The sequence below is a fragment of the Athene cunicularia genome (assembly GCF_003259725.1).
Source record: "Athene cunicularia isolate RWA chromosome 1 unlocalized genomic scaffold, athCun1 chr1_part2, whole genome shotgun sequence".
Taxonomy (NCBI): domain Eukaryota; kingdom Metazoa; phylum Chordata; class Aves; order Strigiformes; family Strigidae; genus Athene; species Athene cunicularia.
Window position 1 is genome coordinate 60,850,474 of NW_020799092.1, and position 20,217 is coordinate 60,870,690.

The 20,217-nt window shown below is 38.5% G+C and overlaps 1 protein-coding gene across 4 annotated transcripts in view; it reads left to right on the forward strand.

The window, feature by feature from the left end:
- The window catches only part of PLXNB2 (plexin B2), a 252,716-nt gene that overhangs the window by 213,260 nt on the left and 19,239 nt on the right, over positions 1–20,217 (forward strand). For all 4 annotated transcript variants that reach the window (XM_026867768.1, XM_026867770.1, XM_026867771.1 and 1 more), the window contains 11 exons: positions 6,084–6,220; positions 6,851–7,018; positions 8,622–8,730; positions 10,420–10,647; positions 11,108–11,284; positions 11,743–11,882; positions 12,943–13,043; positions 15,217–15,446; positions 16,431–16,612; positions 17,383–17,449; positions 17,560–17,706. In XM_026867768.1, coding sequence (XP_026723569.1) covers positions 6,084–6,220; positions 6,851–7,018; positions 8,622–8,730; positions 10,420–10,647; positions 11,108–11,284; positions 11,743–11,882; positions 12,943–13,043; positions 15,217–15,446; positions 16,431–16,612; positions 17,383–17,449; positions 17,560–17,706 — 1,686 coding nt within the window. The remainder of the gene's footprint in view (positions 1–6,083; positions 6,221–6,850; positions 7,019–8,621; positions 8,731–10,419; positions 10,648–11,107; positions 11,285–11,742; positions 11,883–12,942; positions 13,044–15,216; positions 15,447–16,430; positions 16,613–17,382; positions 17,450–17,559; positions 17,707–20,217) is intronic.

Here is a 20,217-nt window from a genome sequence, read left to right on the forward strand (position 1 = left end):
TATTTGGGCCAGTGCAAGCTGGTTTGCCAGTATTTGTTTTCATTTTTTTCTGGTACCTCTATGCTGATGAAGCACAGAGCACCTCAGAAGACAGACTCTTGCAAGACTATGACATTACTGTGAGGCAAACCCAAAAAATACAGTTTGTGAAGCTCAGGTTAGTCCCTGATGCAAAGACAGGGCAGTGGCACACAGAAATGCAGATGCCACGTGAGGGAATTCATTGCTATTACAAAGAAAATAAATGAATTTGCTATCAAACATAGCAGTATTTGAATGTTACATACCATAAGGAATGTACAAGGACTTAGAAACTGTCATTGTCTCACTACTTCAAATTGGAGCAGATAACAACTGCTTTCAGGTAAACTGTATCAGTGGGATGTGCACCAGCCACAGTCATAAAACAGAACAGGTAACCTATTCATTCATATCATTATTATCCTTCCAGCAAAGCTGCCTAATGGTTATGAAAGCTCTGGGAAAACTGCTTAACAGTTCAGTAGTAATAACTCAGCAGTCTGGTACAACATGGGAGAGTTGGGTTGCAGGTGGGCTTTGAGACCTCTGGCTCAACATTATTACACCTAAAGTAGGATTTAAGGAAGGTTTGTATGTAAGATATGTAAAATGCTCAGATTCCCCATGACTGACAAGCTACAATCTGCTTGGACCTACAAGCAAGAAATCCCATCGAGATCAAATTATTTTTTCAGGATAAACCATGTGGTAAGGAGCAAGCTACACCTTCTTGACAAGTTGGACTAGATGATCATTGCAGGTCACTTCCAACTGAACTATTCTATTCTACTCTAAATAATATAGCTGTGGATGTGCATGTATTTTATACCAAAACTGCAAATCCACTTCCTACAAACAAAGGGCATGGGCTTGAGAACATAAGGTGGGGAGTTCTGGTGATGGGAGGTCCCTCTGCTGGGAGATGGCTTACCAGACTTTGCAAGAAACAGGCCGTTGAACAACTGACAGACATTGGAACAGGCTTTTTTGGTCTAGACTATCAAAAAGACTACATAACAAGGTAACCTGTTATTGCAGAAAATATTTATGCTCAAACATTAAACTACCTGGAAGACATGAGCAATATTTGCCCAGTGACAAAAAGAGAGGTATAGAGCACTGAAACCTGAAAGAACATTCCTCCATTTCAAGCAAAATAAGAAAAAGACTGAAATATATATGAATTATTGTTTTCTACACTCTAAGGAATTATAAAACAAGGGTTAAATTAGTGTTTGTAGGGTTGTTTAAATTTTACTGTGTCCATGTGAAATTAAGTATTGCCAAGTCCTCAAAGGGGCTGACATCTTCCAGAAGAATTAATATGACTGCTACAAATTCTATATATGACACATAATCAAGTGTTCTGCTTAACATCATAATTGCACCGAGCACTGTGGTGTGATGTTATAATGGCACACTGTGCTGTGATGTTATAGTGACTTCCCCTGGTAACCTTGTGGCTGAGCAAACAAAGATCCTGAGGTGCAGAGGACTGAAAGTGAAAGTGGGGTATTGTATTTATTATGATAGCAGTTATACTTCTGATTCAGAGGCTGAAATGGGAAAAGGGCAGAAACAAGGAGAGAAAAAAACATTGAGGGGAATTTGAAAAGGTGACACCACTGATCTTGCAGCACTTGAGGTCCTAGGTTTATCAGTGCTCTTTGTAATGGTTGAACATTCAGTATTGCCAGGATTGAGTCCAAATTAAAAGGCGTTGGCTCTTCGTAAAAGCGGCATTTTTATTATCTCTCAAACAAGGTTTGTAGTGAAGGATTTACCCTTTTCCCCTTGTTTTCTTCTGCAAGGAGAAGGAATCTCATGCGGGGCTATGGTAAGAAACACAGAGCTGTGGGTTAGATGCAGCTTTGCTAATCTGTGTAAGATAAGACTAGACCTGGCAGCTTCCAAGGGTCTGAACCTCTCTGTCTCACTGGTGAGTGCCATGTCAGTTGTGGGAAGGGGATACCTTCTTCTTAGGTAACAAAATTCTTATGAAGGCTGGTACCACCACTGAAGGTGCTTTCTCAAATTATTTTGGCATTCAGCAAAATACTGTTCTCCCGCTGATCCTATCTACCTAATTGCATTTTTGAAAAATGCTTTCTGGTTGAACATTTGGATGAACCAATTTTTTTTTTCTTTATTGGTACTCTTAAGTCTCCAGGTGAGCCGGTGTAGCTTTGCTCTTCAAGCCATCCATGAATATTTTAGAACAGTACTAAAACTTGCTCATATCACATTGGTTTTGTAATAAAATGGTTATTAAAATTGTTAAAATTCTTGATAATTTATTTTAACTACTTACTTTTTCTGCCAGGTCTTAAGAGAAAGGGAAAGGGAGAAAATGTGAAACAGAAGATAGCAAGTTAAAATTAATCAAATAATTTTCCTGACAAGTTTACAGTAACAAACTGTTACTATGTGATTCAGCTTTGCCTTAGCAGTCACGCTGAAGAACTCCACTGCCCACAGAGCATGGTTCAGTTTCTCCTTATTAGATCATCTTTCTGAGGCTTCCACATTATTTGGTCTCTGGAGAGCTCTTGGTATTTGCAAAATTACTTTAAATACGTTAAATATGAATACTTTGAATTAAGCTATTTTAAAATAGCATTTTGAGGAACTGCTGCAAGACCAGCAATTAAAGAGAAAATAAGGGTTAAACTATAACTATTCCACCTCCTCTTTGACTGCTCCCAGAGTCATTCCTGACCTTGGGTTTCCATTCAGCCTGAAGTGAAGCTGAAATGTGCTGACTTCGGGGTGTGGTTGTGCCATGGATGGGGTCAGGTGTGGGCAGCATGTTCTCCTGTCCAGTGTAGCTGCATGCAAGAAAAAACAATTTCTAGGGAAAATGGAAAAGATACTTGTTTCACTTCCCCATTGCTGTTGTGTTATTCAGTAATAACTTTGCTATTTGGCTACCTGTATATTCCTGTTCATAGGCAAATGTACACTACCACTAAAAGGTCCCACACAGAATGGTGTGGATGGTTCTGCTTCAGGTTTGTAGCTCACTCGATATTTACTGGTTGTTAGCAAGAGCCAGCTGACACCTTGACAAAGCTACCCATCAGATAACTCAGCAAAGCTTTAACAGGGCAATTATTTCACATTTTTGCAGGTAGAAAGGAATACAGCTGTCTAGCAGAAATTCTTAGCAAGCTTTCTTTCATTTTTTATTATGAGGTTACAAGAGAACAGTGGTGTGTGATGCTTCAGAAACCTTTTCTTGTTCCTTTCCTTCCTAAGTTTCTGCTTAAAGGCTTGGCTTTAAGTGGTTTCTTGTTCATTTCCTTCCTAAGTCTGTCTTAGAGTCTAGGCTTTCAGTGGAGTTAGTATTTAGGGAAAAGGCTATGAGTTTTAAACAGTTTTTCTGAGGTTCAGGGATAACAGATTTGTCTGATTCCTTAGTGGTTTGGGGGTTATACTCTCTTCTGAAATCTATCCAAGGCATGTTATGCAGCTAATCATTGCTGTGGGGTTTTGCTGTGGATTTTTACTGTGGATGATGCAGTGGCCCAACATGCTTAACAATCTATAGCAATTGAAATTTAATTTGAAGTCGATAAAAGGTATGGTTTTCTGTCCATGTGCTAAGGCTATGCTTACAGTATTTCATACATTTTTAGAAGCAATTTGTTTACTCTGTATTTTATATACAATTTTGCTGGTAATTTTTTCAGCAACGGAATTGTGTTACAAAACACAAGCACATGTCTAGACTTGTGTTAATTTAAACTTGAAGTGTGATTTTTAAAACTGACCCCCTCAAACTTTTTATTTACCCTCACATGACATTTCAATTTAGTTTAAATTAGCAAGCAATTAAATCAAAACAAGAGCATGCCCAGAGAGGGCTGTATAGATCTAAGTGGGCAAGGTTTAGGCAACTCTTATATTGAATCAAGGCTCCTTTTTGCTTAAAAAGTACTTCAGAATTACTTTGAGTCACTTCCCTACATAAAATCTTGTAACCCGAGTGATGTATTAAATTTAAACAAAATCAAAGGTTAGCATGTGAGAGCAGTCATATGCTGCAGCAATGTACATCTTGAGGAATGAAGCGTTTACAAACAGATTTCTCTCAGGGAAGAAAAGCAATTGACACCCAATTAGTGTTAAAGCATATTCCTAAAGCTCAATGACTTGAGAGCAAATTATAGTTGTCATTGTGGATTTGTGAAGTGTGCTGAACCATGATGCATTCCTTCGGGGAGAAGTTGCTCAGACATGAAAGTATAGAACAAGCACACCAAATCTGAGTTCTCCACATTTCTGTATCTGTGCTTCAATAAAACAAATTTGTAAAGTAACCACGAGGTCCATTGGATGCATTCTTATGGATTCCTGCTGCTTGTTGAAAACTTGTCAATGTCTCACCAAGCTTTGAATCAAACTGGTACATCAGTCCTCCTCCGCCCTGCTATTCCCGGGCCCTTGGTTTTGTAGCTGTGAGCTGACACAGCAGTGTCAGCAATGGCAATCTGACCCTGAGCAAAACAACACAAGGGAAAGTTTTTGCTGCATGACTAGTGTAAGGTGTGGGCTTGTTGCTCTGTTTCTGAGCAGGGCTTTTCCACGGTAGAGTGGGAGATCAGTGTGGTATGATGGTGATCAGGGAAAGCCTCATCAGCAAGGGAAGTTTTCAAACTTCTTTGCTGTTCCTTTATTTGCGTATGCTTCATACAGAATACCCCAAGCCTGGACTTTATTATCAGTCAACCGTTTTAGCAAGATTGTGCAAGTGGAGAAGAGCAGATGTGAGTTACAAATATTCATGAGATTGGGAAATAAACTCATTGCTTCTTTTACTCATTTAAGGAAATCTTGTGCTTGAAAATATGGATAAAGAAGCATAGTTATACATCAGAATATGGATAAAGAAGCATAGTTATACATCAGAAAAGACATTACTATTTCACAGACTCCCTAAGCTGTTGATCTGGTAGGATTTAGCAAATGCAGGGTCCCTGATAGCAATGCCCCTGCCACGTGCTTGGACCTGGCACCCTATCTGTGTGTGCAGCACATGGGAGGGCTGTGTGGGACCACCTTGCTGCCTGCATGCACAACAGCTGCTGCCCCAGCGCGAGGGCTGCAGCACGTCTGCAGGCAGGGCCCGGCCATGGGGTTGGCAGGCAGCACTCTCCTGGAGCTGGCTGGTAACCCGTTTCACACAGCTTGCACGGCTTCGATCACCCTCTTGGTTCAGCAGCTTCAGTGTTGTCCTGAATAAGGATGCTTTTCTCAACTCAAAGCAGGGACTACTTAGTGATGAAGTAATTAAATCACACTGTTCATGAAAAGTGCTCACTGTTTACAGTATTTGTCATAGCTCCTGGAATACAATCACAGAAATGAAGACTGAATTGAGAACAAAAAGAGGGAACTTACTTGGGAAATTTAAATAGCCAGCAAATTGCATAACACTTTGAAGCATGTCTTCTTGTCTCAATTGGTTTTTAAAAATCTGCTCCAAGGTTCTGGATGCATAAAGAAAAGTTTTGCGTTTTCTGATTTTCTTTCTTTGCAGGTTCATTGCTCAAGAATAGAATAACAATTTTACCACAATTAAGAGCCTTGCAAGATAAAGAGAATCTTAATATTCTTTCTGTTCAATACCAGGTTTGAAAATCTTGCTCAGTCTCTCCTGTAGCTGACACTGAATGTAGGAAAGGATAAGGAAGAGTGAAGGTGGACTCAGCCTTAAGAAAGAAAGAAATCTTAAAATAAGTGTGAAAACAGGAAATCCAACAGGAAGCTCTCACAAACTTAATGGCAGCTAACTCTGCATTCAGTAAATAGGGAGTTGAAATTCATATAGAGCCTCGTAAAATATAGTATGGAAAAAATAGAAGTACATTCGCATCATGTTACTTTTTTCTTCAGCATGAATAATGAAAGTTTTGGGTGGTTTTTAGAAGAATTTTCTGTTATTCTGATTTTATTATTTTTATTATTTTATTAAACTTATGTTAGCTGTTATACCAGTTAGTACTGGTGTAAATTTTATTCTAACTTTCTTCATTAGTTTGACCATCTCCTCTTTGCAGGAACCTCATCCTTCTCGAATAAGACCTGAAAGTGGTCCCCAAGCAGGTGGAACCACACTTACCATCACTGGTACAAACCTGGCCACTGGTTCCAAGAAGGACGTTCAAGTTTCAGTCGGTAGCCAGCCTTGCAATGTGTACGTACCCTGAGTAACTAACAATACAGAGCTGTATCCTAACAAAGCACCAACCTTTTCTGGCCTTTAGAAATTAAACAAAACCATTGTCTATCTCTTTGTGACTCATCCCATGTAATGGAGCTCTGCATGTAACATTCAGACAGAAACTCACTTGGAGATTCCAGCTGGAAGAAGCAGCTGTGAAAACAACCAGAGTGGGAGAACTGAGATAAACACAGATTTTTTGCCTTTCTCTGATTGACTGGCTGCTCCAAACCCACCCATGCTTTCACTCAGCATCTCTTCAGTGGTTCCATATAAAATCTTAATGTTCTAGTGCCCCTTGGCTTGTTCCTCTCACTTCTTTTTCCTTTTATTAATTGCTGCTCTTCTTTCCCCCCTCAAAAAGAAATTACACAAAGTGTGCTGACATTGCATTGTTCTTGTGCTTCTACACTATTCCTTTTCACATCCTACAACTATTTTAAAGTCCCGAAGTGTTCTGACTAAAGTGTTATCTCCTCTTGTAACTACTCAAGTGCCTAGCAAAAATAGAGCTGGTTTGTTGCTTCCAGTGTACTGCAGTAAAGAATACAAATCACCATAATGTTAGTAACTAAAGATGTTTCCTCTTCTTCTCAAATTTAGCACTGAATTTGGAGATGAGATCGTTTGCATTACAGGACCTAATAGCAAGGTTGAAGCTGTTACGGTCACAATGGACTATGGGGGCACAGCAATTAATGTACCACAGCTATTTTCATACAGTGAGAATCCTACTGTCACCAAGTTCCTGCCAGTAAATAGCTTCAGCAGGTAATTAAATGTTTGTCATAATTTACAATTGGGTTAAAATATGTGTAATTTGCAATAAACATATAGAACTGTCTGAAATAAAAATTCCTGTACCCTAGCAATGTACACATTTATACATAGAGTTTGTGATATTTCTTAACTGCAGCTGATGTTTGAAAGTATTCTGTTTGCTTTCAAACTTTAATCCCCCTTCAAAGGTAAATCCTGAAACCAGAAGAGGTAATGAGCTGCTTCTAAATGAAGATGTCTCAGAGAAAGAGATTTGAAGCATTTCAGCATGATGTCAGACAACATGATCTTTGTATTACTTACAAATCCTTATCCTATAAGGATAACCTATATAAAAGGTTTCTAATGAAAAGGTTTCTAACAGTTCTTCTATGCAGCTTTTAATAAGTATGCTGGAAATAAAGGAAAGTTATGGCTTGTCATCTCTCTGTCCCATGAGAAAAAAAGTATCCTTTTAGGAAATATGAATCAGAGTTCAATAATGCTTCTAAAAGTTATGCTCTCTTCTGTGGTGGTACTCATTGACACCCCATCTGATAGCTGTTCCTTCTGGAAACAAGCTCACCTAGTACCAATTGTGAAACCAAAGGAATGTATGCCACTCTTATATTTGTATCACTATGGCAAACCATCTGTATAAAAGTCCTTGTAACATACCTCTGGTTTTGCAAGTCATTCTGTAACTGATACAGGGAGAATCTTGTGAGCTTGATTCACAGTGGTCTCAGCTGTTCCCTAATATTCTGATCTTTTGCTTAGTGGGGTACAGTTGGCAGAGAGAGATCATGATGTTTCCGCTTCCTTTTAGTAAAAAGAAGTGGAAGATCATGACCTTACAAATAGGACATTAAAAATAAAATTGGCTGTGACTTCTCTAGGAGAAATTGGTACCTGACTCTGACTATTGTGTAGTCACTTACGTAAAATAGGATTTGGTTTTAATACTTGCTTTTGATTTTTGGTTTAGGTGGTTCTGGGGCCTGGAGGGTTTTTTTAGTAGATCAATAGTGATTTACCCCACAAGATTTAAAAGATTTCTTTTTTCCTCTATATAAACTAAAGCTTACTTTAATGGATTGCTTTGAGGATTGCTATCCCTCTAAATACACGTCACTTTGATGACTTTAATTCCCACTGGCAACTTGCATGTGTTGTTCTTATGTGAATGCATTATTTTTTAAACAATGTGTTGCAAATGAAAAGGAATAGAGAAACTAGGTCCTTACAGACCTGTGGAAAATACTCTCACTTTTGTCTCTCTGTGTGTGGTAGGTGAAGTGATTTTAACAAAAACAGTGGAGAAGCAAAGCACGCAAAGATAGGCATCAAAGAAAAGCCACAAATACTGACAAAGCAATTTGTACTTTTATTATTCTACTGTTTTAAAACAAGTTTGAAGTTGTCATTGCTGCTTTAAATGCTGTGGTCATCAATAGCTTCCACAGAAGTCCCTTGTGTAGGATATCTAATTGTCATATAGGCATTATATAGCTGTTTTCAGTGGAAGTAGTAGTAGTAACAGTGCAGGATAAAGCAGTCTATAGCTGTGGTAGTTTACCACTGACTTGACTTCTTTTTTAATTCTGCCTTTCAGTGGAGGGAGAAATATTACAGTAACTGGAACCGGTTTTGAGCTCATCCAGAGTTTCTCGTTGGTGGTATATGCAGAGCGTCCAGAAGCAGGGAAAACGAATCTCAAAAGGGTAATTTTCATTCTTTCCCCACAAAGACATCACACTGGATGCATAACATATCATCTGTTCAAAAAATTCATTTGTCTGCCCACTGGAATTCACAGGGCTTGGAGTGGAATAAGGTTCGAACAGATTTCTGAGTCTGTTCAGGGTTTCCATGGAAGAAGAGCCTGCTTCTACCATCCTGACTTACATTCACTTGTACCTTGCAATCTTCTGCTTTAAAATTATTTTCATTCACTATGAATAAGGATAGAAGAATTAGTCTTCAAGTGGTAAGGTGGATGTATTTCATAATTTGAAAGTGTTTATTTTATCTTTATCTTTCTCCTTCTCCCCCTGCAAGCTTTAGAGGTTTGCCTGAAACAGGACCCAAATCCAGACAATGCTGAGTACTCAGCTTTTCCAAAGTCAATGCCTTTTATTTTCTCACACCTCAATGAACTGAGCCTTCTTTTCTTTTCTTTCTTTCTTCATGCGTATTCCACCTATAGCATGTTCACAAAAAGTTGTGAAAAATGCCATTTAATAAAAACACAAACCTTTCTTGCATCTCTTGTTAAGAACTGGCATTGCAGATAGTCTCAGTTTCCCACTCTTCTAATGAAGATCACAATTTAATGTGATGATTGAGGACTTAAAAGTGATCTTCCGGTAAGAACATTGTACGATTTTTTCTAAGGCTGGCTCTTCAGTTGTGATCCATATAGAGCTGTTAATGTGCATCTTTTGTATTACATGCATGATTCAGCTTTCAGAGTATGCCAAAACCAGCTGGATTTGGGTCCATCAGAACTCTATCCTTAAAGAATTTTAAGAGGAAAAGTGCCTACATTTCTTAGGCCATAAACTGCAAGATGTAGTTATCTTGATAACCTTAACTCCCAGGATGATCTTAAAGTCTATTAGCATTCTTGACAGTGTTTCTCAACATTTCTTACCCTCCTTCTTATGTATGCTCAGCATCTTCTCAGCATGTTAGCTTAAGTCAGCATTATGTACAGCGCACATTCTTTATTAAGACTAGAAACTTTTCTAATACCACTTATGGCAATATCAGAAAGGTGGAGGAGAAGCTATCAAAGTGAGCAACTGAGGTGGTTATAAAAGAAATTAGGTTTCCTATTACTGTTGTTGGCTGTAGTTGATGTTACTGAATGACTGAAGGAGTTTCTAGGATAAAAACATTTATCTAATTGGGGATGGAGGGTAACTGAGTTGTTACCTTGATTGACAGCTGGTAGATTTTATTCCGAAATTTCACTTAGTAATTGTATTGAATTTCAACAAGGTGTTTTATTTACAGTGTCAGTAGAAAAGGATCCACCTGAGACACTTAATGGTGTAGAAGATGATCTGGATTAAAGCTGCCATGTAAACCTCTTAATCTTAGAGCAGTTTAATGATATCAGCCCAGTGTGGTCCAGAGCCACAGAATTTGAAGGGAATGGAAACTGATCTGTAGCCTAAGTTTTTCTTCAAGCAGCTGCTAGAACATAATGAAGTAAAAGTTTATTCTCATCAACAAATTTGTTCAATTTTCTTTTCAGAAAATACCTCATGCTATGTTATTTCTGCTGTATGGAGAGGATATAAATCCAGTGGATTTATTTCTACAGGCTAAAGTTATCGACAGTTATGTACAGGAACATGTCAAACTCTAAAATGTGCATTCTTTTTTTGTCTTGTTTCTTACAGTTTGTTGGAAAGCTTGTTACAAGACTCAATGAGACCACAGTGGTTTTTTCTTCCCCACCAATACTGGAAGACCCAGAAAACTATAACATTACCACTGTTATTCTAATGGATCATTATCATTTGGTTGTAAAAAATGAGAGCCACTCCTTTGCCTATGTTGCAGACCCAACCTTTGAAAACTTCACAGATGGCATCAAAAAACAAGTCAACAAACTTATTAATGCAAAGGTAAACTTGTCAAGAGATGGTCGTTGCTCATTTTGTCTCGAAGTGTATATGGAATTTTTCCTTCCTTTCTCAAACCTTTAACGTCTGTTGTTTGGTACCATACCCAAAATGCTTGGTAGAGTCTCTTACCTCTGCTAGAACACTGACAGCTCCCTTTTCCTCCCCACTCTCCTTCTGAGAGATATTTGCTATTATTTTAGCTATTATTCAGCCTCCTACTGAGCCTGGCATTTGTTAACACCCTCTGCAATAGAGCTCCCAAGGGCTGGAGGGGACATCTCTTCTTGCACTAGGAAGGAAAGGAGAGAAATCGCATAATTCCCAACCACTCTGCTTTTCTGTACACTGCAGTGCAAATTACATCTGCTGATGAAAATGATCCAAATGGAAAGTTGCAACTCAGGACTTCTTGTCTCTCAAGACTTTGTGATGATGACTTAGCCTTGTATTTTCTGTCTAGGGCAGCAACCTGAACAAAGCCATGACAATAGATGAGGCCCAGGCTTTCGTGGGTGATGAGCCTTGCAACATAAAAACACTAACTGAAACGGACTTATATTGTGAGCCACCAGAAGTACAGCCTCAACCAAAGAAACGGCAGAAGAGAGATACCATCAATAACCTTCCTGAATTCATTGTAGGTTACCATTTCAATAGAATTTAATATCATGTGTGACGTGGATACAGTGCTTCTTAACTAAAGTAATTTGTTCTTCAAGTTGTTGTGGTACCATGAAGAAACTCCTTGCAGTTCTTTCTTCCTCCAGCTTCTGCCTGCTGTCCAGAAGATGTCACATGTAAAGAGCAGTCCCAAGCTTCCAAATGCCTTCTATCTTCATTACATAAGAATGTAAAATTGTAGCTAGACAGGCTGGGGTTTTTTCTTCCACTGCTAAGCAAAATAAAATTACTTCATGTAGTAAAGTGCTAGTGACCTAAATTCAGTATTAAATATTCAGAAATGTTTCCTTTGTTTGTCAGTTTGAGCTAGTAATTCACTTAGTAAGAATTACGAAGACTTTAGAATGCAACTGAGAAGTGAACCACTGTCCATTAGCACTTTTTTGAGACAAACGTCTGTGCTTATCTAATTAGGTGAAATTTGGACTCCGGGAATGGATCCTTGGAAGGGTGGAATATGATACACGTGTGAGTGACATCCCACTGAATCTTATCTTGCCACTGGTACTTATTCCTATGATAGCCATCATCGTCACTTCTATCATATGTTACAGGTAAGTTCCTTTAATTAGGTGGTTTTGCTGTCCTAAAGCTTTCAAGGTACTACCTGATTGTTTTCAGCTCAGTCTACAGAAATTATCTTAATCTTTTTTATGAACTGCAGTTAAGAAAGGCAGTTACAGATATAAATGTATATAAGCACCAATTTATTCCTCTCACACACACCAAATTCCTTGGTGTCAGTCAGCCCAGTCCATCCTTTATACATAAGCACAGTTGGTCCCAGGTTTGCCAAGTGTACAATTGCAGACTGAGTTGCACGCATATATTCTTGAAATGGCAGCTAAAGTGCCTCTTGTGAAGGAGATAACTTATTCTGTATACATATCCATCAGCGTTTATGCTGCCTCAGTCAGCACTGTAGGTCTGAGCTGGAGGGATTTGGCTAAAGGGTCATTTTGGCCTTTCCAGCTGAGATAAGTGTTACCTACACACAAATTTCATGATTAATGGTGAAATTCATGCTTCACAAAGGGTCAGAACAATGTCTTTATTTCACTTAAGACCTACGTAGCCGAGTTTTAAGGTTAGTAACGAGGGCCTCATATTGTCCCTCAGGAGGAGGTGGATTTTACTTTTATGGTGCATATCAATATAGCTGAAGCAGTGCTGAAATATGTGGTATACAGCACTGATGATCTTATGGACCTCCTTCAACCTTCTCAGTTCAGTCCTAGACACACTCCTGGGTGGCTCAGAGCCAGTGCAGGACATGTTGCAAGCAGTCTTTGTTCTGTACATACAAAATGAGTTTCTGTATGTAATATGTGACTGAACGCATTTGTAGCTACTGCTTATTGGATTTTAAATTGCTGGACCAAGTGTGCTGTGAAGCAGCAGGCCCATGATTGTGCCAGGTTGATTTACAAGGAATAAAGACTTGGTCCACTGTTGTTCTTCTCCTCCTCCATTCTCTTTCTACTGCCAGTGTTTAAAAAGTAATCAGACTCAGAAAATGTCCTCCAGTCCTTTGGCTTCCCACTCAGACCTGTTGCAAAGTATTTACTTCTGCAGTTTTTAACTTCTTACAAATCTTACCTCTATTCTGTAAAGACGCAAGAGCCAACAAGCAGAACGAGAGTATGAAAAAATTAAATCACAACTTGAAGGCCTGGAGGAGAGTGTCAGAGACCGGTGCAAAAAGGAGTTCACAGGTATGACAGATATTTGCCCTTCTGTGGGTCCTCTTCAGCAATCAGAAGATGAGCTGGAGCAATGGTGCTAGCTTGCTAAAACTCTATATTTGGTTATTATATATGAAAGCCATAAATAAATTAAAATAGGGAGCTGAGGGTATTAAAGGAAATGGATAGTTTTAGTCTGAAGGAAGCATAAAGTTAGCAACTGTGAAATAGAAACTAGTTGAGATTGGGGCTACATACAGTCATTAATGTGAGTGGCCATTGGTATAGAAGTAAGAATATTTTCTAGTGACTAACCATGCACTTAGTATTTGGGACAATGGCTGTATGTGCCAAGTATGCACATTAAAAACTGTTATCAGAACTGCAAAATTTATTTGCAGCAATCAGCATACAAAGGGATAATTTGGCAAGCTCACAGGAGAGAAATAGCATTTTGCTCTGTTTATCGTGGGAAAACCTTAAGCTTGATTTGAGAAGCTAGCTAATTGTTCTGTGTAAATGTAGAGACATCATCCCAGGGAAGGCAGCAGGAGGTGTGAAGACTCAGCATTTCTACATGTTGAAATACTCATTGCAGTGCTTAAATTAGGCATCTGAGTGCAAACATTGCAAATACTGGCCTAAATGATTACCATGAAATGTCACCGCATTTTCTGAATTATACTTGCTGTTGGGTCACGTTGAAATAATCTCTACTAAAAAAAAAAGCAAACATGTTTTATTTCTGAAGAGAAGTAGATTATTTCATATTGGTAGTGGCTAAAAATCAGGATTGAATTAAATGACAATTTCAGGTTGGAGTTTGAAACTAATTTAAGAAGCTCAGGCTATCTCAAAAGATTTCAGCCATGCTGGAAGCCTCTCCCAGTCTTGTTTTTCTGGCATTTCTGGGACAGCATGTTCTTTTCTGGTACCAGCTTGCTTTTGCTGGAAAACTGACTTCTTCCAGGTTCTGGACACAAATCAGAAGCAAATGTTTGAATCAAGAGCTATTCATAAATGGTCTTCATTTCAAACCGCATTTTGAACTGTGAGAGGATCGATCAAGTGTAACAACTCTCCCTCTTACCACTTCTCCCATGCAACTTCAGACTCATACTGAAAGGAGAAAGGTGCCTTTCTCTTGCTGACACTCCTAGTAGAGTGCTACAGACTCCTTCTGCATGATGGGTTGAAGGTTCCGCCAAGCACAAACTGGGGAAGTAGAATGCACATCCAAGGAGTAATCCAGTTCCTAAACTGCATCCACCTTGGCTGACAGTAAAATGAAACACTGAAGTCAGAATGCATTCTGGATCCACACTGTGAAACTCTAATGTCAATAGCATGAAGTGCAGACAGTCTAAAATACATGGAACCAAAGATAGCAGAGGAAAGGGACATCAGGGAGGAAGTACAAATACAACAAAGCTGGAAGCCACAAGATGCTTTCTCCCTCAGCTTTGCTGAATGCTATAAAACAGAGAGGTAAATGAATGAATAAGAGCAATGACACTGCTGAGACAGTAGGTCACTATATTAATTAACATGGTATTCTATCAATCAGCAATACTGGGTAATTGGAAAGCCTTCAGGTAGAATAGCTGCTCCAAAGGATGATTCCCTAACTGTTGTCCCTTTTAAGTACTTCAGAGCTTTTGAGTCCCACAGAAATGTTTCCATCAATTTCAATGATTTAACCTTCTTGACTCCTGATATCCCCTTCTTTTCAATTAAATTAGCATGCTTTATGCTTTAAAGTTTTCTTTCCTTGACTACTATGTGTTTTTTAAAAGAACTTCTATTACAATATAGACTCAAAGGGAATAGAATGTGCATTTTAAAAAAAGAAACCAAAAAAATTAAGAAAACAATATTGTGGTGTCATTTTTTTGGCTCTGTGCTACAATCCTACATTCATATATATGAACTCACCCAGATGTCCATTAAGGCCCTTTTTTGGATAGGTAGCAAGAAGGAAACCATCTGTGCTAAAGACAGTTATCCTCATGTCACTGTAGGATTATCTGCAGTCATAGTTAACAGGGTAATTGGTAAAAATAGCAAGAGAAAACATTAAATGAAATAGAGTTTTTGGTGTTGAGTTGCTTTGTCTCTATTACAAGGCACCTAAAGAGATTGTTGCCTAAAAAAGCTGCAGACTTTTTTTAAATGAACCTTTAAACTGTATTGCATATTCCAGATCTAATGATAGAGATGGAGGATCAGACAAATGATATCAATGAAGCTGGAATCCCAGTACTGGACTACAAAACCTACACAGACAGAGTCTTCTTCTTGCCCTCCAAAGATGGAGAAAAAGATGTGATGATTACAGGGAAGCTGGATATTCCTGAGGCCAGGCGACAGACTGTGGAGCAGGCTTTGAACCAGTTCTCCAACCTCCTTAATAGCAAATCATTTCTTATTAATGTGAGTACGGAAGTAGATTCACCTTGTCTCCTTAGCTAGGCATACCTGTGTGTGCAAAACAGTAGGTTTGCAAGCACAACTGAACCAAAAATATTAAAAATAAGTGATTTTGGTTCTAGTTCCACAGTAACTGCTGCAGATAATGTGGCATCCCAGCGAGAGCTTCCTGGTGGGCGGAGAGGCCAGATCGTATTTCTGTGCCAGATCACGTAGTATGGAGTTAGTCAACATTGCAGTGGGTGTAGGAAAACAGATATTACCCAAACCAGCATAAAAACTGTTGTTACAATTTTGGTTTAGCCTTTCAAGAAACATGATCAGAGAGTGCTGATTCTATCCTGGTTCATCACAGAAGTCACCTGCAGGCAGCCATCTGCTGGATCTCTGTCCCAGAGAGGCAGAGGCTCCTCAAGTGGCATCAAGACTGATGAGTGCTCACAGCAGCTCTGAAGAGACTTCTAATTGCTCACTCGCAAAAACTGAGGCTGATTGTCAAACACCTAAATATAGATTTAGGCTTCTAACTTTTTCTCCTTTTTTAAATGAGGTTCCAGTGCTGAGCTAGTTAATGGTAGCATTACAGTTTATGGCAAATGAGAGCACATTCCCAGGTGTACTTAGATTAGTGTCTTCATAATTTGATGTGAAAGGACTGGGAATTTGGAGGAGAGAGGAGTTGATTTTCTCTTTTAGAAAATTGTCACAGAACACCTTTTTACATTTAATTAAAGCATCCTTTTTAGATAAGGCTTCAGTTAAAGTGTATAAGCATTCCTCGGGTTAGTCCAGTACACTGTGTGTATCTAAAACCAAATTATTGGCAACAATTTCTTATCAGTATTTTTTTCAAACTTCTGAAAACTTTTCCATTCTGTGCTTCAGAGATTAATATTAAAATAATATTGCTGGTCTTAGTGCAGACAAGTGTTGATGTTCTTCAGAAAACTGTCATCTGACTTGATTTTACATTGTTTTCTGTTTCAGTTTATTCACACGCTGGAAAACCAAAGGGAATTCTCTGCTCGAGCTAAAGTGTATTTTGCATCTTTACTGACAGTTGCTTTACATGGAAAACTAGAATACTATACTGACATCATGAGGACACTGTTCTTAGAATTGATGGAGCAGTATGTTGTGGCCAAAAACCCAAAGCTGATGCTAAGAAGGTTTGAATGATTGTCATGTTTTCTGTAGTTCTCTGGTTTTCTGTAAATGTATTTCTTTTGCAATGCGACTGTATTAAAATGCCAACTATCTATGAAAGTCAGAAATAGCCTGGCCCAAGCATATTAGAAAGACAAGCTCACCAGGAATAGCTGTGGAAGCCACAGGCAGGACTGCTGGCAACAGATTTCCGTATTCAAATAGTGTAGTGTAGAATGTGCATCAAGATTACCGAAACATCTACCTGACTTTGAAATACAATAGTGAACATCTAATTTTTAATCTAATTTTATTCCAAATGATCTAGAGTTTATACCACACATCATCTCCATAACAAGCACACATAATCAGCTTGCATTGTGCATTCAGTGAGGGCTTGCTTTAGTGTCTTTAACCCCGTTGTTATCCCAAATAAATTGCAAAACACCTTCCTCTGTGTATGTTGCAGCTTTGTAATCTGTAGATTATTTCCCAGTAACTGCACAACTGGGTTAATTTTTTAGCTCTTGCAGCATAGACCCAATTTAAGATTTTGCATAAAGAATGTGTGCTTTTCAGTAGTGAGCTGAAGGTACCCAGGAATGATGAGCAATGCAAAGCACTTATCCTAAAGCAAGTACATTCTCTCAAGACTCTACAGGGAAATCATTGCATTAGGAGAGTGCATGCAGTTAGACATGTAGAAATATTATATTTCAAGCAAGCAATGTTTTTCTTTAAAACTTTGTCATTAAGTACCCTTACCATACTCAGGGTTGGTTTTTTTTTTCAGATCTGAAACGGTTGTTGAGAGAATGTTGTCTAACTGGATGTCTATTTGTTTATATCAGTACCTCAAGGTAAGAGTTAAGTCTGTTCCTGTGGGGTTTTTTTATCAATAATACTTGAACATGCTGCATTGAGTCGATCTTTTGGTTTTGCTTTATTTCCTTTCCTTTCCTTTAAATAGGACAATGCTGGGGAACCGCTTTATAAGTTGTTCAAGGCTATCAAACATCAGGTAGAAAAAGGCCCAGTGGATGCTGTACTGAAGAAAGCTAAGTATACATTGAATGACACAGGCTTACTGGGAGATGATGTAGAGTATACACAGTTGGTAAGCAGAGCATGATTAATATCTTAAAATTTTTTTTTTTTTAATTCCGTAGTGCTAAGTCTGTACATAATTTTCTGGACTACTGTGATCTACATAGAAATTCTGGTCGTGGGAGGACTGTAGATAGTTTAACCAAAAAAAGTCTCCAAGCAGGAAAACAGAATTTTAAAGTATCTTCTAAGTGTTAAATCCAAGACCTGCCACTATGGAATTTCAGTAAATCCCTTTCATAATTTTCAAATTCTGTCTGAACAGTGGTCAGGGTGTTTGGCTCCTTCTCTTTTCCCATCTAAATTAACTGGCAATTGATTTTTGCAGAATTCTTGCACTAACATTATGTTTAAACTTCGGGTTGTCTTTCTCCCTTGTGATTGCTGCTTGTCAACATATCAAATGTCATTTTAGATATCATTTTATTAGTATACCAGGATGAGCTCCTCTACAGTCCTGTGAGATGGCTCTGCAATCTCCAAAACACTTTATGAACCGATTTCTGCAGTTGTTCCTGTGTGAATCAAACTCTCCTGAACATGGACGGCCCAACTGGCATTGAAAGGGGTTTATTTCCTCCTAAGGAAATAATTCTCTGCAGTGATGAGGGGAAGCTGCCTTTACAGGTAGTTCTGCAGACCCATGTTAGATGATTCAAGTGGGATGAAGTGGACATCCCTGCCCTAGGAATTCCCCATCTGAACTCCACCACCTCCTGAATCTGATCAGCAGTGCCATGGTCCAGTTCTATTATGAATTCTGCTTTGACTTAATTCTGTTCACTGCCACAAATTTCCACCACTTTTTCAATCAGACTCCAGGACACGAATTCACTGTCTTTTTAGAAAATTGAAGCAGCCCACCCTTTAGCTGTTTAGGGAGCCTAAATTCTAGTTTTACTCTTTCTGACAGGCTTTCTGGTTTTCTTCAGGGTACAGTGTAATGATATCAAAGATGCACAGACTGTCCTTCAAAGACCAACACAAGATTTTTTTTTCCCTCTCTGATTTCTCTTTTATTGACATGTTAGGAGCCATTTGTGGTTGTCTCCAGCTGACAAAGATGCAGTGACATATCTGCAGTGTGGAAAGAGAAACAATAAAATCTTTATTAAGTCCTGGTAAAAAAAAAAAAAAAAATCACTATTTTGTGTATTCTGAAGGGATGTTGATGGGAGGGCTGATGTGAGGAGATTGCTGTATGACTTTCACTCACAGAATCACTAGACTGTGACCTAGACTGCCTGGAGGAAAAGGGTGTGCAGAGCAAGAAGATATATTTTAAGTTCAAATTGATATTTTGGGCATTAGTTGAGTTGTCATCATATCTTAGCTGAAAGTGCCACCCATAGAAACCACACTGACTGGCAATGATGGTTATATTTTCTCTTGTGTACAGAGAACAAAATTTACTTGCAGTGTACATCATGTAAGACTTAATGGCAATAATTCTTTATTCAGTCTGTTTCTTTTCTCAAAAAAAGCCAATGCCTGCAATTAAGCTAAATGAATGCAGTGTGAAAGCAGAAAATTTGTGTATGCAATCAGATGTGGGCACAACAAGCATACTAGCTAAATGCTAGACATTATAATGTTGTACAGTAGTAGTATTTGGTCCAGATTTGCAGATTTCCTATCAAACAAAGATTTTATGTGTGTGCATGCTTGAAGATTATGAGATATATATGTATATATGTGTGATGAAAGATTATGGAGGGGGGTTACTATTGCTATAAATTATTGGAATCTTTGGCATGATGATGAAATTGTTGTGGTAACTGTGAACAGTTAGGCGGTATTTGTGCACCAAGGTAGGTTAAAGCATGAGTTTCTGCCTGAAAGTGAGACATGGTGGGAAAGTACTGTATAGAGCAGTTGTCTGCTCTCTGATTGTTCTTATTTAAAAGATGAATCTGTTTTGCATCACTGGTTACACTGACATACTGCATACTGAACCAGCAGCAAAATCATGTCTAATTACCATAAAGCTAATAGGAAAAGGAAGGTGAAATCTCATGATTAGTTTGAGAGTTCTGTCAAGGGACAGCACAATCATGTTTAATTTGACTGCCGTATGGTGCAGCTTTTCTTCGCTGTTTAAAAATACCAACCATGCAAGTTTATTTCTGAGGTTTGAGATGATAAATTCAGGCATTATGGTTGGCAGGACTGTATGTATCTGAGAGCTGCAATGCTTCAGATGTGCGTGGCCTCCAAAGCTACCTGAGTGTCAAAAGATTCACAAGGGCTCTGAGCTGTTGTACTGATTCAGCTAGTGGAAGAAAGAGGCTTTTCATAACATTTATTTGATTTTGGTAGGTTTTTTCCTCCTGGGGAGGTTTCTGGGACATCATTTTCTCATTTGCATTTGTCTGCATTAAAACTGACCCATATAATGAAGCTACTTTTAAAAAAATCACTCTAGATTCAGCATATTGCAGGCTTTCAAGAAATTCCCTTTAACATTTAAAAAAAAAAAAAAGTGTCAGTGCTATCAGAAAACAGTAGTATTTTAGAACTA